The 17389-nt window shown below is 54.1% G+C and overlaps 2 protein-coding genes across 3 annotated transcripts in view; both read left to right on the top strand.

The window, feature by feature from the left end:
- Positions 1-128: 128 nt before the first annotated feature.
- On the top strand, positions 129-6624 carry DIRAS1 (DIRAS family GTPase 1). Its single transcript, XM_066343090.1, has 2 exons — positions 129-242; positions 3319-6624. The coding sequence occupies exon 2, from the start codon at positions 3387-3389 to the stop codon at positions 3981-3983; it is 597 nt and encodes a 198-aa protein (XP_066199187.1). The 5' UTR covers positions 129-242; positions 3319-3386; the 3' UTR covers positions 3984-6624.
- Positions 6625-16568: 9944 nt separating this feature from the next.
- Positions 16569-17389, top strand: part of GNG7 (G protein subunit gamma 7) — a 150995-nt gene continuing 150174 nt past the window's right edge. The window contains exon 1 of one of the 2 annotated variants that reach the window (XM_066343228.1): positions 16569-16720. The gene's annotated coding sequence lies outside the window, so the exon portion shown is untranslated. The remainder of the gene's footprint in view (positions 16721-17389) is intronic. The other variant, XM_066343218.1, reaches the window with a different exon arrangement.

Below are 17389 nucleotides of genomic sequence, written 5' to 3'. Positions count from 1 at the left end.
GGAAGCGCGGGTAGGGGCTGGGCGGTGCTCTGCAGTGGACGGCGGGGCTCGGGGAGGCGGTGACCTTGGCCAGGGGCGCGGGTCCCCGGGGAGGGGCGGAGCGCTGCGCCTGGCGGGCGAGCGGGCGGGGACGGCGCGGGCACGGCTGCAGCTCGGGCGGGCGCGCGGGGGGCGGTGGCGCCGAAGCGGACACGGAGCCGGCCAGCATCAGCCGCGGCGGCGCCGCAGGAACAAGCGCCCAGGTAGGAGGCCGGGGCGGGGGCCGGGGCGCGGGCCTGCTGCATCCCACTCGCCGGCCCGCGGGGCCCTTCCCTGCACGCCTCTCCTTTGTCCGAGCCCCACCCTCCCGGCCAGCCGGAGGGACCGGGCCCACCTCCCGCCGGGCCCTGCACCGAAACCTCTCCCCAGTCCCCTGCGCCCCGGCTGCGCCGTCCTCGGCTCCCACCTTGGACAGCTCTCTCTCGCGTCCTACCGTATGGACAGGGCGCCCCCACCGCCAAGCCAGCCCCTCTCCAGCCCACCTCAGCCTCGCTGTCTGGGTTGGCCGTCCCTGTCAGCCAGGACTCCTTCACGGGGAACCACTTGGGCCCTGGGCCTGTTTCTCCCCACCGCTGTTCGCTTAGCCCTCCTGCCCTCTCTGCCAAGCCAAGCGCTTCTCTCAGGAGCCCCTCATTGGTCCGGCCCCCTCCCCTACTACTTAGATCCTCCTCTGGCCAAGAGCAGCCCCTGGGCTGGCTCCCCTGAGTGTGTCACCTCTCTTATTCCCCTGAACAGGCCGTCTTTCCCCAAGCCCTCATTAGATCCTGGTCAGACCCCCCCCCCCACACACACACACACTTTGGGCCATCATCTCTCCCCAGGCACTCCCCTGGGTCTGGCCTTTTTTTACACCTGAGGTTGCTGCAACTTCCCCAGTTGGGCTCCAGGCACCTAGGACTGAGCCAGTTCCCTATGTGAGAGTCTAAGGATGGGCTGCTTTGCATAGGGGGAGGATCCCCAGCTGTGAGTCCCACTAGTGCCAGTTCAAATCCTGCTCTGCTCTATGACCTTGATCCAGTGCCCCCCTCCAACCATTGGTGCCCTTGGTGCCCAAGGCCCTCTTTCCCCACCGCTGCCCTGCAGGAGATGAAGGTAGTTTTCAGCACCAGGTAGATGGGTGCCTGGCATGGACTGCGGTGACTGAATGGAAGCACCTAGTCAGGAATCGCAGGCCCCAGAGTAGCCCCTCCTGGAGGACACCCCTGGAGGACTGGCCTGGAGCCCTGCCAGGGGGACTGCACCCAGAGCAAAGACAGGGCTGGTTCTGGCTCAGCAGAACTGATTGTCACTGGCCACCCCAGGTCCACAGGCCAGTTGTGGTGGTGCCTGGCTGCACACAGTGTGCCCATCCCTCCAGGCACCCATCCAGAAAGAGCAGTGGCTGTAGAGCATGCCAGCACTTCTTGCCAGCCCCTACCCAGTGTCCTCTCATGAGGAACATTGTCATGCATGTCACCATGTCACCAACATGCCTAGCAGTCAATCATGAGTTAGTACTACTAAAGCTTTGGAAGTTTGGCTGGCACATAATTTGTGGAGTACGTGCTGGCTGTTACTTTTTTTTTGGGGGGGGGGGAGCTGTTACTTTTATTGTATATCTTTTTCTGACAAACCTGATACCTTTAATCATTCAGAGAGTGCCTTCCCAGCCCACTACGGGTCAAGTGATTTACACTCTGAGCCTCTGTGATCGATAATCCTGATTGTCCATCCTTAGAGAGGGTTGTGCCAAACACCTGCCCAAAGGTTTTCTCCAGTTTATCACACCCTCTTCCCGGCAACTCTGGGCAGTGGGCACTGCACAGAGAAAAATGAGGCTCAAGGACACCAAATTACCTATTCACATTCCTGCCACTATGTTCACACCATAGGGTCTTACACACACACACACACACACACACACACACACACACACACACACACACCCTAAGGGAAGTAACTTGGCTGAAGTGTGATCTTATTGTGTCTCCTGTCTCATTAAAGACCAACCCCATGCTGAGGGACTTTTATTTATTTATTTATTTTTAATTATTTTATTTTGTTGATTTCATTGAGAGAGAAAGGGAGATGGGGGGGAGAGAAAGAGAGAGAGAGAGAGAGGAACACCGAGCTGTCCCTGTATGTGCCCTGACCAGGGATCAAACCAGCAGCCTCTGCGCTGCCAGATGATGCCCTTACCAACCGAGCTATCTGGCCAGGGCTGAGGGACTTTTAGAGATGGCTGGGAAGGAGGAAAAGATGAGATCTCTCCTGTTCTTTATAAATAAGGACACAGATGCTGGGAGCCAGGCCTCCTGTCTCCCACCCCCAGCCTGGGGCTCCTATTCCACCTCCATCATTGCAGGAATTTCTATTCTGTGTGAACTCCTGAGGCTGCCAAACCTCTCTGAGCTCAGAAGAGGGAGTGATGATAAGAGGACCCCCTTCTGGGGAGCTCTGTGCCTGTTGGTACAGATATATCAAACCTGAACAGGCGGCCAGGGCAGGCAGACCATGGTCTGGGTGCAGAGTTTAGGGAGCAGGTATTTCTCTCTTTGGCCTCAGTTTTAATTTTCTTATCTCTCGTCTGGATTGTGCATCCCTGCCTCCCAGGACTGCTATGGGGAATCAGTATCATGATTTGTGCATTAGGGTTCTGGGGCCTCCAGTATTAGTATCAAGTTTATGGGAGGAGGGCACTAGAGTGGCTTTAAAATGCAGGTGCCTGGAAGTGATTAATCATTTCCAAGGCTGAAGTCCTTCAAGCTGCATGTTAAAGATGCCCCATCAAGTGACTTCCACAATGTTGAGGAGCCTCTGGGCTGGGGGTAGAGCAGGGAGCCTGCAGTTTTAGAGAGAGGCAACATGTCATCTGTTTTGCAGAGGGGAAAACTGAGCCTGAGCAGCTTGCCCAGGTCACAGAGCTAGGCCTGCTGGCTTGGAGGAGTCCATGGGTAAGCTGGGAAGAGAAGGAAAGCCTGTGCAGCCTGTCGAGGTGATGGAGAGCATGCATGTGGGAGAAGAAGTCACCTTCACATCTCTTCTAGCCCAGAGTCCCCTGGGACAGAGCTTAGGCCCCAGATTTTGTTGGGCGGGGGGGGGGGGGGGGACCAGCAGAGGGGCTGGCTCTGAGCCTGCATTCAGGGCAGCATTGCAAAGTCAGCAAAATCAACCAAAAGGGCCTTTCCAGGACACAGGAGAAATCCACTTCCTCTGAGAAGTTGCCCCTCCTGCCCCCAGGCCCAGAGCTGTCCCCTCCCAGCTGGGTGGCCTTTTGCATCTGCCACTCTCTCTGTACAGGGTCAGCCTGGGGTTCTGGCAGCTGGCACAAGCCCTCCTGGCTCCAACCTCCACCCCCGGCGTGGAAGATGCCTGAGCAGAGTAATGACTACCGGGTGGTGGTGTTCGGTGCAGGTGGCGTGGGCAAGAGCTCGCTGGTGCTGCGCTTTGTGAAGGGCACATTTCGAGACACCTATATCCCCACCATTGAGGACACCTACCGGCAGGTGATCAGCTGTGACAAGAGTGTGTGCACGCTGCAGATCACCGACACCACAGGCAGCCACCAGTTCCCGGCCATGCAGCGGCTGTCCATCTCCAAGGGCCATGCCTTCATCCTGGTCTTCTCAGTCACCAGCAAGCAATCACTGGAGGAGCTGGGGCCTATCTACCAGCTTATTGTTCAGATCAAGGGCAGCGTGGAGGACATCCCAGTTATGCTGGTGGGCAACAAGTGTGATGAGACGCAGCGGGAGGTGGACACCCGTGAGGCCCAGGCTGTGGCCCAGGAGTGGAAGTGCGCCTTCATGGAGACATCAGCCAAGATGAACTACAATGTCAAGGAGCTCTTCCAGGAGCTGCTCACGCTGGAGACACGCCGGAACATGAGCCTCAACATCGACGGCAAGCGCTCCAACAAACAGAAGAGGACAGACCGCATCAAAGGCAAATGCATCCTCATGTGAGCCTGGGACGGCCACCTGCAGCCAGCCCCTGTCCTGGCCCCTGTCTGGCCCCATGCCTCTCCTCACACTACCCTGCAGCCACTGCCTTCTCCTCCTCTCTCCTACCTTCCCCTCTGCCCCTCCTCTTTCTCCCCCTCTCTCATCACTTCCACTTCTCTGCCATTACCAACCTCCCTGATGGGGACACTGAGGCCCTGGGGAGCCCTGCAGGTCTGGGGCTCCAACCCGGCTCTGTCACATCCCTCTGCCTTCCGCCCCATCTCTTTGCCCTGCCCTCCTGTCTGCACCTCCCAAAGCCAAGTGCTAGAAGTGGCCCCTTCAATCTGTACATGGGAAGATGGGGAAGCTGCCTGTCCCTGTGGGGACCAAAGACGTCAGTTTTCCCACCTCTGCCTGACTCCATTTCACCCACGACACCCACTTCTGAACCTCTCCCTTGGCTGCCCCCAGCCAGAGTTGTGCTTCCCCCACCCATTAGATCACTGTGACCTTGCCGGGGAGGGAGGAGTTGAAATGTACATGGACCTCAGATTTCGTTTTCTCCTATTTGGTGTTTAACATATACTCCTGGTCCTCATGACCTCTGGCCTGTGCTCCCTGCCCCAGATCCTGGATCACTGCTTTCAATTCTGTTCCCATAGCTTGGAGGGGTGGCTTGTGGGATGGGCCTCAGGCCACCAGGCAATAACCACAGGGCCGCAGCAGCGCTCTGCCAGCCCAGAACCCCACTCCTCTCTCAGCTTGGGCCTAGGGTGCAGGCAGGGGCCCAGGACTGGCCAATGGCCACTGCACAACTTGGGGACTACTCAGTGTGAAAATGGGAGCCCTTCCTGGACACAGCCTACAGACAGAGATTGGCAGAGCATGTCAACACTGAGCCCAGGGCGGGGGTCTGAGGTTCTGGGTGGGGTGCCTAAGATCTTGTCCAATGGCAGGTGACCGGACTCACAATCAGCAGGATCTGAGGGGGCTTAAGGCAGAGCCCTGCCGAGCCCACATCCTCCCATCGTCTGTACCCCAGAGAAGGGAACCTCCAGGAAGGCAGGTGTCCTCGAGTCGGGGTATCTCTGCAATCATGAGATTCTGAGTGTTTTGTTGTACGTGTCTGGATAATGCTACACTTTGGGACTCTGTGAGTCTGTGTCTGACAAAAAAAGGTGACCTGTAGGCCTGGGGTGGGGTGAGACCATGGGATGGTGTATTTGTGCAAACTGCTGTGTAGAGGCCAATGTGTCTACACATGTGTCTGTGTGTGTGCCTGTGTGTATGTCTATTACTGGGTGGTATGTGTGTGTCTGGTTATTGTCGTCTGTACATGTAAAAACAGGGGTGAGTAGTGTGGTTGTTTGCAGGTTAGGATGTTTGTGGTGTAACAGCATGCGTGTGACCATAGGTGCCTGTGTTTTTTGGGAGTAGGTAATGTGATTTATTGGAAAGCATCTGTGAATTTGTTTTTTCTTACCATGTAAGGAACAGTATGCTTGTCTTATTCTATAGCAAGTATCTCATGGCTCAAAATCTGTATCAGTCAGCTATTGCTACATAACAAATGACCACAAACTCAGCAACTTGAAACCACACATATTAATCATCTCCTAGTTTCTGTGGTTCAGGAGCCCAGACATGGCTTAGCTGGGTTCCCTGCTTAGGGTCTCATGAGGCTGGAATCAGAGTGCTGCCCAGGCTTTGGTCTCACCTGAAGGCCTGCCTGAGGAAGGACCCACTTCCCAGCTCTAGTGCTTGTTAGCAGCATCCAGCTCCCTGCGGTTGCAGAACCGAGGGCCTCAGTTGCTCGCTGGCTGTCTACAGGAGGTGCCCTCATGTCCCTGCCTCATAAGCTTTTCCCTAGGCCTCTTGCAGCATTGAGTGTCATTGGTGTCAGAAAACTGCATGTGTATGTGCTTGTGTGAGCTTGTGTATGCTGATACTGAACTGCACATGTGAGAGAGAGAGGGAGGCATGTGGCTATCCAATCATGTGACCACATGGAACTGTTTGTAGATAAGAGGTACTGTTTGTGTTCAACTTAGTGATAGTGTGTTTATTTTTCTCTTTGTTCATGTGACTGCTCACTCCACAAGTGTTTATGGGATATATTATGAGAGAGAGGAAGTGTGTGTGTGTGTGTGTGTGTGTGTGTGTGTGTGTGTACGGGACCATGGAAGAGCTAATGGCATTCTGTCTGTCTGAGCACAACTGAGTCCCCTTATCCTGTGGCAGGTCCATGGCCCACCAGCAGCTGGTATTCCCCCTCCCCCACCACAGGCAGTGATTTCTGGACCTTGAAGGTGCCTGAGTGGGTGAGGCTGGGCAGGGGTCTGCGGCCCTTTCTCAGGGACACACCCTGATAGCACAATCTTCCTGGGGCCCCACCCCTCCAGGCTTCTCCTGCCTCAGGCCCTGCCCTAACCCTGGAAACAGAGGGGTTCTGCAGCAGGAGAGGGCAGAGCCTGCACTGGCTGTTGGCTTGTCCTGCCTGGGTATCCCCGGGTCTGGGGACCATGCCAGGCCATGCTTGCTGTGACCCAGCCCCTGCCCACTTCCCCATCCCTGCATGTGGGTACCCTCTGCCTCCAACTGTGGGGGTCTGTGTAACATTTGCTCTAGAAATAGTCTTCCTGCAATAAAGAAGTGGATCCTACATTCCTCATCAATGCTTTTTCTTTGGGGTGAATGGGTCAGCTGGCCATCTGCAAAGGATGAAGACAAGAAGGATGGAGAGGTGAGGGATGGAAGAGGTGAGGGGTAAGTAGTGGGGGTGAGGAAGGGAAGAGCCGTGTGGGTGTGGAGAAGTGAGGGATGGGGATGTGACAGGCAGAGAGGGCCATGAGGAAGGTAGGAGAGGCAGAAGCAGTTCTGTCTCCAGGACTTTCAACTGGGCTCTGCTAGTGCTGATGCTGTGTAGCTCTGGCCCAAGCTCCTCCCTTGGGCCTTAGTTTCCCCATTCACTCTGCACATGTTAGCTGGGGCACCTTCCCTGGACTTTTTGTGAACTTGGGTGATTTCCCTGCAGGGCTCACAGAGGAGGTTAGTAAGGGTACTCACAGAAGCATGCGGTTGGGGGGCTGTTGAGCAAGGAAGGAATGTCTTCCTCCTCACCCACCTTCCATCCCATGTGACTTTTTATCTGTCACTCCAGCTTCCTCCCCATCCATTCAGACCAGGTCAGGCAAGTGTCTCAGCAGAAAGATATAGGGCCCAGTTCAGGGGCAAACTGGGAGGAAGGACAGACACCATTGTTTTTTCTTTCATTCATTCATTCAATATGTAATCAGCACTGTGCCTGGCTCTTTCCTGGATGTTGGACACACAGCAATGACTGACTCAAACTTCAGGGTCCCTGCCCTCTCAGAGCTTATATCCTACTAGGGCAGAGGACATCCTATCCCCCAAAGAGCTGAATCAAATCTTTTCAGATAAATGCTGTAAAGAAGGGAAACCTGGACCATCAAAGTGACATGGTGACAGGAATCCAAGTGGTTAGGGAGGCCACAACTCAGGAAGTAACATTGAGCAGACACAGGAAGGCAAAATAAATGTCAGCCCCAAGAGGGTTGTATGGCCAGGAGCCACGGCCACCATCACAGCCGCCTGGCCCGTGCAGGTTCACATTTGATTCGGACAAACGGTAATGAAACAATGGAGCCAAGAACTGGTGGGTCATTAGCTTTAATTCTAGTTTGCACTTGGCGGGCAAGAAATACACACAATGGGAAAACACTTCCCTTTCAATTCAGGGCTCCCAAAGCCACTGACTTATCTGAGTTTCTTAGAATTAAAGGTTTTTCCTCACCAGCCTAATTCACCTCTGTTCCCCATCTCCTTCTCTCTGCACAAACTCTGCACAGACTGGTTTCTCCTTCAGCACTCCGCATCTTGGCTGCTTCTCCTCTCCTCCATGTGGCCTTTCTCTGCTCTCTTACAGCATGGGCTCCTCTGCCCCGTTTTATAGTGTAGAAATCAAAACCTTTAATCCAATATATACATACAAACAAGGAAGTCTGATACAAAGCCACTTACCTGAGGCATAATGGGATTCCTCATAAGAGTGCACCGCCCCACATCATGCAACAGTCAAGGGTGTGGGGAAAAGCTTAGTTTTGAAAAGATCTTAGTGTTAAAAGGGTGAGAAAGCTTGACCAGGCGGTGGCGCAGTGGATAGAGCATTGGGCTGGGATGCGGAGGACCCTGGTTCGAGACCCCGAGGCTGCCAGGTTGAGCGCAGGCTCATCTGGCTTGAGCAAAAAGCTCACCAGCTTAGACCCAAGGTCACTGGCTCGAGCAAGGGGTTGCTCGGCCTGCTGAAGGCCTGCGGTCAAGGTACATGTGAGAAAGCAATCAATGAACAACTAAGGTGTCGCAACGAAAAACTGATGATTGATGCTTCTCATCTCTCTCTGTTCCTGTCCATCTGTCCCAATCTATCCCTCTGACTCTCTCTGTCCCTGTTAAAAAAAAAAAAAGGGTGAGAAAGGCTTAGTCTTAAAACTAAGCCTTAGGCTATAAGGACCCTCCTGCTTACAGCCTGTCTTCCACACCCAATGCAAACTATAAGCGAGCAAACATATACATCATATTTGCAAATTTATTTGACCCACATTCCACCCCTTTTACTCTCTTACAGTCTAAAGCACAGGTATTTCTTCACAAGGATATTAGGCACATTACACAAATTACAACAGCACAAATCATACAGTTTCAATAATTACAAAGGTACATTTCACCAGTCTCTGAGCACTTTGCCAAAAGCACAAAATGTCCTCAGCCTTCTTTCTAGCCATTTGAAAAGCTTCCCGGGGTAGGGAGAGGGCCTTCAGCAAAGCCGCCCTCCACCCCCATCAGGGTATTTCACATTGTCCAAAATCCATAAGTCCATCCAACAAAGGAGCCAGTGCCCACTCTGGTCGTAGTCCAGGGATCAGTCCACACACATGGGGCCTCAACCACCCCCCCTCATCCCTGCCTTCCTGGCAGGTCTTACGCTGTCCCAAGGAGAAGCACGTGGCAATGGCAGTAAGCATTTCCATCTCTGCTCTGGAGAGCATGATGGCATCCATCCACCCCTATGTCCTAAAATTGCAGTCCTACCAGGGGCATAGTAGGTACTTCTTGCTGCCAGGCTCTCATCTTCTGGAGACTGCAGATTGCAGCTCCAGCCTGATTCTTCTCATCTTTCAAAGAGGAACTGAAAACACCAGTTCCTGCTGCCTGGCTTGAGCCCCAGGCCGTCGCCGCCTTTTGCTCAGTGAGCCTTGCAGCCCCGATCCCAGCCTCAGCCCCGGCCTCCTGCTGCTGCTGGCTCTCCACAACGTCCAGGGCAAGCTGCAACTCATGAACCTGTGATTCCTTCTCCAGCAGCTGCTCCATTTCCAGGCGAATCTCATGAACCTGGTTGGCCTCCTTCTCCGGTGTTTGCTCCAGCTACAGGGTCAGCATCTCTTTCTCCCATGTGTGCTCCAGCTCTTTCCACTGCTCAGTTTGCAGGTCCCGGGCAGCCTCTTCCATGGAGCTCTCGGTTTCCTCATGCATGGTTGTAAAAGTCAGCCAGCCTACGGTCCCCAAAAGGACAGCCATGGGGAACCATAACAGCAGCCAGTCCTCTACTCCACTGCTCAAAGGTGGTGGTGGCTCCATACCAATCTGTACTGAGTCTTGCCAACTACGCCAAATATAAAGCCAGTAGCCGCCATTGTGGCCATGCACATGCAGGTCCCTATTTTATTCCAACAAACGGTAGTGAAACAAAAGAGCCAAGAACTGGTGGGCCATTAGTTTAATTCTAGCTTGCACCCTGCGGGCAAGAAATACACACAGTGAGAAAACACTTCCCTTTCCATTCAGAGCTCCCAAAGCCACTGACTTATCTGAGTTTCTTAGAATTAAAAGTTACCTCACCAGCCTTATTCATCTCTGTTCCCCATCTCCTTCTCTCTGCACAAACTCTGTACAAACTGGCTTCTCCTTCAGCACTCCACCATCTTGGCTGTTTCTCCTCTCCTCCATGTGGCCTTTCTCTCCTCTCCTACAGCCTGGGCTCCTCTGCCCCATTATATAGTGTAGAAATCAAAACCTTTAATCCAATATACAAACAAGGAAGTCTAATACAAAGTCACTTATCTGAGGCATAATGGGATTCCTCATAAGAGTACACCACCCCACATCATGCAACAATCAAGGGTGTGGGGAAAAGCTTAGTTTTGAAAATATCTTATTATTAAAAGAGTGAGAAAGGTTTAATCTTAAAACTAAGCTTTAGGCTATAAAAACCCTGCCTGTTTACAGTCTGTCTCCACCCCCAATGCAAACTATAAGCGAGCAAACATATACATCATATTTGCAAACTTTTATGACCCACAAGGGTGAGATCTGGGATGGAGCACTAGGCTTGGAGAACAGCATGTGCAAAAGTCTTGAGGTAGGGCCTGACCAGGCAGTGGCGCAGTGGATAGAGCATCGGACTGGGATGCGGAGGACCCAGGTTCAAGACTCCGAGGTCGCCAGCTTGAGCGCGGGCTCATCTGGTTTGAGCAGAGCTCACCAGCTTGGACCCAAGGTCGCTGGCTTGAGCAAGAGGTTACTCGGTCTGCTATAGCCCCTCAGTCAAGGCACATATGAGAATATGAGAAAGCAATCAATGAACAGAAGGTGTTGCAACGAAAAACTAATGATTGATGCTTCTCATCTCTCTTCGTTCCTGTCTGTCTGCCTGTCCCTATCTGACTCTCTCTCTCTCTCTCTCTCTCTCTCAATAAAAAAAGTTGAAAAAAAAGTCCTGAGGTAGGAACCAATGGAGGCCAGAGTGGCAGGAGAGGAGTGAGGAAAGGGTGGTAGCTAAGGATATCAGAGAGGTGAGCAGGGTCAAACAGGGCTCAATGGACTGTGGGAAGAATCTGGGATTTTACGACAAGAACACCTGGATATCCTGGGAACATAGTAATCCCCATAAGAGACCTCACAAGCACTGCTGACACCACACTTATATCAGTCAGTTGACGGAATCAGGCAGGCACTCTGAGCCCTTTATTATGTGGAGAGAAACCACAGGGCTTTAGTTTCTCCATCTGTTCAATGGCTCAGGACTGAGTTTATAAACTTATAAGCAGGGGCAGGACTAGGTGAGGAGAGAGAGGCACTCACCATGGGTGCAAAACTTAAGAGGGGAGCCAAAGTAAAAAAATTCGGCCATTGGCCCTGGCCAGTTGGCTCGGCAGTAGAGCGTTGGCCTGGCGTGCGGGGGACCCGGGTTCGATTCCCGGCCAGGGCACATAGGAGAAGCGCCCATTTGCTTCTCCACCCCCCCTCCTTCCTCTCTGTCTCTCTCTTCCCCTCCCGCAGCCGAGGCTCCATTGGAGCAAGGATGGCCCGGGCGCTGGGGATGGCTCCTTGGCCTCTGCCCCAGGCGCTGGAGTGGCTCTGGTCGCAGCAGAGCGACGCCCCGCCCCGGAGGGGCAGAGCATCGCCCCCTGGTGGGCAGAGCTTCGCCCCTGGTGGGCGTGCCGGGTGGATCCCAGTCGGGCGCATGCGGGAGTCTGTCTGACTGTCTCTCCCCGTTTCCAGCTTCAGAGAAATACAAAAAAAAAAAAAAAAAAAATTCGGCCATCAAGAAACATATTTTGCCTGACCTGTGGTGGCGCAGTGGATAAAGCGTTGACCTGGAAATGCTGAGGTCGCCGGTTCGAAACCCTGGGCTTGCCTGGTCAAGGCACATATGGGAGTTGATGCTTCCTGCTCCTCCCCCCTTCCCTTTCTCTGTCTCTCTCTCCTCTCTCTCCCTCTCTATCTCTCTCCCTCTCTCTCTCCTGTCTAAAAATGAATAAAAAAAAAAAAAGAAACATATTTTAAGTCTGACATGTGGTGGCACAGTGGATAAAGCGTCAGCCTGGAATGCTGAGGTCACTGGTTTGAAACACCGGGCTTGCCTTGTCAAGGCATATACTGTACAAGAAGTAACAAGTTGGTGCTTCCCGCTCCTCCCCGTGCTTTCTTTCTCTCTCTCCTCTCTATAAAATCAATAAGAAACATATTTTAACACACTGTTTAATGCAAAGGAAGCCATGATGAACAATGCATCACTCTTTTAAATAAAGACAGAATCTGACAGGGCCCAGCTTAGGGAGAGGCCAGGGAGGTGGTTTGTACAAGTTCAAAAGTACATTTTTTTTTTTTTTGTATTTTTTCTGAAGCTGGAAACGGGGAGAGACAGTCAGACAGACTCCCGCATGCGCCCGACCGGGATCCACCCAGCACGCCCACCAGGGGTGAAGCTCTGCCCCTCCGGGGCGTCGCTCTGCCGCGACCAGAGCCACTCTAGCGCCTGGGGCAGAGGCCAAGGAGCCATCCCCAGCGCCCGGGCCATCTTTGCTCCAATGGAGCCTTGGCTGCAGGAGGGGAAGAGAGAGACAGAGAGGAAGGAATGGGGGGGGGGATGGAGAAGCAAATGGGCGCTTCTCCTATGTGCCCTGGCCGGGAATCAAACCCGGGTCCCCCGCACGCCAGGCCGACGCTCTACCGCTGAGCCAACCGGCCAGGGCCTCAAAAGTACATTTTGTCTTTCTTTTTCTTTTTTTGACAGAGACAGAGTGAGAGACACAGAGAGAGAGACAGATAGGGACAGACAGACAGGAAGGGAGAGAGATGAGAAGCATCAATTCTTTGTTGCAGCTCCTTACTTGTTCATTGATTTCTTTCTCATATGTGCCTTGACGGAGGGGGGGGGGGGCTCCAGCAGAGCGACTGACCCCTTGCTCAAGCCAGTGACCTTGGGCTCAAGATGGTGAGCCTTGCTCAAACCAGATGAGCCCGCGCTCAAGCTGGTGACCTTGGGTTTCAAGCCAGCGACCTTTGGGCTTAAGCCAGCGACCATGGGGTCATGTCTATGATCCCATGCTCAAGCCAGCGATCCTGCGCTCAAACTGGCAAGCCCATGCTCAAGCCAGATGAGCCCATGCTCAAGCCGCGCAACCTCGGGGTTTCGAACCTGGGTTCTCTGAGTCCCAGTCCGATGCTCTATCCACTGTGCCACTGCCTGGTCAGGCACATTTTCTTTCTTTTTTTTTTTTTTTTCTGAAGCTGGAAACGGAGAGACTCCCGCATGTGCCCGACCAGGATCCACCCGGCACGCCCACCAGCAGCGATGCTCTGCCCACCAGGGGGCGATGCTCTGCCCCTCCGGGGCGTCGCTCTGCCGCGACCAGAGCCACTCTAGTGCCTGGGGCAGAGGCCAAGGAGCCATCCCCAGCGCCTGGGCCATCTTTGCTCCAATGGAGCCTTGGCTGCAGGAGGGGAAGTGAGAGACAGAGAGGAAGGAGGGGGGGTGGAGAAGCAAATGGGCGCTTCTTCTATGTGCCCTGGCTGGGAATCGAACCCAGGTCCCCCGCACGCCAGGCCGACGCTCTACCACTGAGCCAACCGGCCAGGGCCCATTTTGTCTTTCTTTTCTCCCTCTCTCTCTCCCTCCCTTTCTTTTTTCTTTTCTTTTCTTTCCTTTTTTTTCCTTTTTTTTTTTTTTTTTTTTTGGTGAGAGGAGGGGAGATAGTGAGACAGACTCCTGCATTCACCCTGACTGGGATCCACCTGACACCCCGTCTGGTGCTGATGCTCAAGTACCGAGCTATTTTTAGCACCTGAGGCTGACAATTGGGACCCACTGGGACCAAGCAAGCTAGCCTCAGCGCCTGGGGCCATGCTGGAACCAATCAAACCACTGGTTGCTGGAGAAGACGGAGAAAGAAGGGGGATAGGAAGGGGGAGAGAAGCAGATGGTTGCTTCTTCTGTGTGCTCTGACTGGGGATTGAACCAGGCTGATGCTGTATTCACTGAGCCCCTGGCCAGGGCCTCCTTCTTTCTTTTTTTCCTTCCTTCTTTCCTTCCTTCCTCCCTTCCTCCCTCCCTCCCTCCCTCCCTTCCTCCCTTCCTCCCTTCCTTTTTCTTAGAGAGAGAGAGGGACAGACGACAGACAGACAGGAAGGGAGAGAGATGAGAAGCATCAATTTATAGTTGCCGCACCTTAGTTGTTCATTGATTACTTTCTCATGGGTGGGGGGAGGCTCTAGCCAAGTCAATGACCTTGCTCAAACCGGCAACCGTTGGGCTCAAGCCAGCAACCATGATGTCATGTCTATGATCCCACACTCAAGCCTGCAATGCCCATTCAAGCTGGTGAGCTTGCACTCAAGCTGGATGAACCCGCGTTCAAGTGGGCAACCTCGGGTCTTGAACCTGGTTCCTCAGTGTCCCAGGTCGATGCTCTATCCACTGTGCCACCACCTGGTCAAGCCTATTTCTTTCTTTCTTTCTTTCTTTCTTTCTTTCTTTCTTTCTTTCTCTCTCTCTCTCTCTCTCTCTTTTTTTGTATTTTTCTGAAGTTGGAAACGGGGAGGCAGACAGACTCCCACATGCGCCCAACTGGGATCCACCTGGCATGCCCACCAGGGGGCGATGCTCTGCCCATCTGGGGCGTTGCTCTGTTGCAACCAGAGCCATTCTAGCACCTGAGGCAGAGGCCACAGAGCCATCCTCAGCACACGGGCCAACTTTGCTCCAATGGAGCCTTGGCTGCGGGAGGGGAAGAGAGAGACAGAGAGGAAGGAGAGGGGGAGGGGTGGAGAAGCAGATGGGCACTTCTCCTGTGTGCCCTGGCTGGGAATTGAACCCGGGACTCCTGCACGCCAGGCCGATGCTCTACCACTGAGCCATCCGGCCAGGGCCTCTCTCTCTCTTTCTTTACTTTTTTGTTAAAAGAAGATTTTATTTATTGATTTTACAGAGAGAGGAGAGAGAGGGGTGGGGGAGGGAGAAGTATCAACTCATAGCTGCTTCACTTTGGTTTTTTTCTTTTTCTTTTTTTAATTCTTTTTATTCATTTTTAGAGAGGAGGGATAGAGAGAGAAAGAGAAAGAGCGAGAGCAGCTGGGAGGAGCAGGAAGCATCAACTACATATATGCCTTGACCAGGCCAGCCCAGGGTTTCAAACCAGCAACCTCAGCATTCCAGGTAGACACTTTATCCATTGCGCCACCACAGGTCAGGCTTCACTTTGTTTTTTTTTTGTGTTTTTTTTTTTTGTTTTTGTTTTTTTTTCATTTTTCTGAAGCTGGAAACAGGGAGAGACAGTCAGACAGACTCCCGCATGCGCCCGGCCGGGATCCACCCGGCACGCCCACCATGGGGCGACGCTCTGCCCACCAGGGGGCGATGCTCTGTCCATCCTGGGCGTCGCCATGTTGCGACCAGAGCCACTCTAGCGCCTGAGGCAGAGGCCACAGAGCCATCCCCAGCGCCCGGGCCATCTTTGCTTCAATGGAGCCTTGGCTGCAGGAGGGGAAGAGAGAGACAGAGAGGAAAGCGAGGCGGAGGGGTGGAGAAGCAAATGGGCGCTTCTCCTGTGTGCCCTGGCCGGGAATCGAACCTGGGTCCTCCGCACGCTAGGCCGACGCTCTACCGCTGAGCCAACCGGCCAGGGCTTCACTTTGGTTTTGATTGATTGCTTGTCCTATGTGCCTTGACCAGGCAAGCCCAGGGCTTTGAATAAGAGACCTCAGCATTCCGGGTCAATACTTTATCCACTGTGCCATCACAGGTCAGGCAAGGGCTTAGAATTTTAAAGGACATTCAGGCCATACCTTGCCCAGGAGCCATGAGTTTGAGACCCCTGTTTGGACAGTAAGCCTGGGGGGGGGCACTAGTTTGAGAATCTTGTTCAGATAGTAATTCCCCTGTAGGAACATGAGATGGGGAGTGAGATGCCCGCCACAGGGGTGAGGTTCTCTCTGTGCAATGCAGTGGATGAGCAGGGAGGTTCCTGCTGGGATGACAGCAGCTCTGGGCACCCAGCTGGGAGGCTAGTACCTCAGATCTCTGAGTCTCAGTGTTCCACAAAGTGCCTCAAGTCCAGAATACAATGACTACATCCTCCTGTATAAAAAACCTTCCCCTTCCATGAGTTCCATCCTAAATGTTTTCCAACATCACCAGGGGAACGTGTTAAAAATGCACATCCCAGGGGTCCAGGTTCCGTAGGATTTGAGATCATTCCATATGGGTGGGGGCCCAGGAGTTAGGAAATTGAGAAACCCTGGAAATTATGAGACAGGCTTGGGCGAATAACCCTGGGTTTAACCTCTGTGAGACTCAATTTCCACCTCTGTAAAATGGAGATTTTATCATTTTTCCTCTAACCTTATCCAGGGAGTTCAATGAAAGGGAGCACTAGTGTCTGCAGGTAACACGACCGATCAGGAGGGGACGTTCTTCCTGTCCCGCAAGCGAACCCCAGGATCAAGGATTCGGGACTCGAACCTGCCTCCCCTCTCGGGATTCGAACTCGCGGAAATCCTCGCGCCTCTTTGACGTCACCAAGCCGCCTCTGAAAATCTACTTGTCGCGGGGCAGCGGAGTCCAGCACAGCGTTCAATTTGTATATTAGCATAGTTCCGCCCTCCGCGCGGTCCCTTCTAGCGGGTGGCCAGCGACGGTGCCACTCAGCGCTCCGCCTCCTGGTCCAGCTTGCTCCCGGAGTCCCGCCCCCTCTCCTGGGCGCAGCCTACCCCGCTGCCTGCCCTGCGCCTCGCCCCCGGCCTGGGCTCCCACTGCCGGGGCCCGCGATTGGCTGCGCTGGCCTCTAGTGCTCGACCCCCGCGCTTCGGCCCCGCCCCCAGAGGGGAAAGAGCGCTCACGCTCCAGGCGGCGGGTTCGGCTGCGCAGCGGGGCTGAATCGAAGGCGGTGGCTAGAGTACAGGTAAGGGCGCGTGCGATCGCGGTCCGGGCCGGGGTTCGCCGTCCCCAACTCGGTTGCCGGGGGTCGGGGTGCGGCCGGGGCGGAGGGCAGGCCCGGGCAGCCCCGGGTAGACCGAGGAGTGGGCGCTGATAGGACTCCCATTTGGCTGCGGACTTTCGGGTCTGGGTCTGCTGAGGAGAGTTCTGGGGGGCTGGAGTTGGGGGTCTGGGCTAGGACTGGGGGTCGAGGTCAGCTTGGGAGGTGACTGAAGCTGAGGTCAAGGTTAGTTAGGGAGGGTTTTGGTGGGGTTGGGGGTCGAGGTTAGCTGAGGAGAGGAGAGGGTTCGCGTTGAAGGTGAAGGTTACTTGAGGGTGTCGGGAGTGAAGTTAAAGATGGAGGTTAGCTGGGGAGTGGGCTGGGGGTGGAATTTGGGGCAGGGGGTCTGAGTTAACTGAGGAGGGGCATAGGGTTCGAGTTGAGAGTGAATGTTATTTGAGGAGGGGGCTGAAAGCTGAGAGTGAATTGAAGGTGGAGGTTAGCTGGGGAGGAGGCTGAGGAATGGAGTTGGTTGAGTTGGCCAGGAAGGGTAATTGAGGAATGTGGGGTAGTGTAAGCTGAGAAGGGGCCAGAGGGTAGTTAGGGGAGGGCTGAGAGATGGAGGTGGTTTCAGGCTTCTTTCAGAAGGGCTCG

Source organism: Saccopteryx leptura, chromosome 1, assembly GCF_036850995.1.
Source record: "Saccopteryx leptura isolate mSacLep1 chromosome 1, mSacLep1_pri_phased_curated, whole genome shotgun sequence".
NCBI classification, from domain to species: Eukaryota; Metazoa; Chordata; class Mammalia; order Chiroptera; family Emballonuridae; genus Saccopteryx; species Saccopteryx leptura.
Note: the sequence above shows the minus strand (reverse complement) of the source record. Positions and strands in the feature narration are given on the sequence as shown.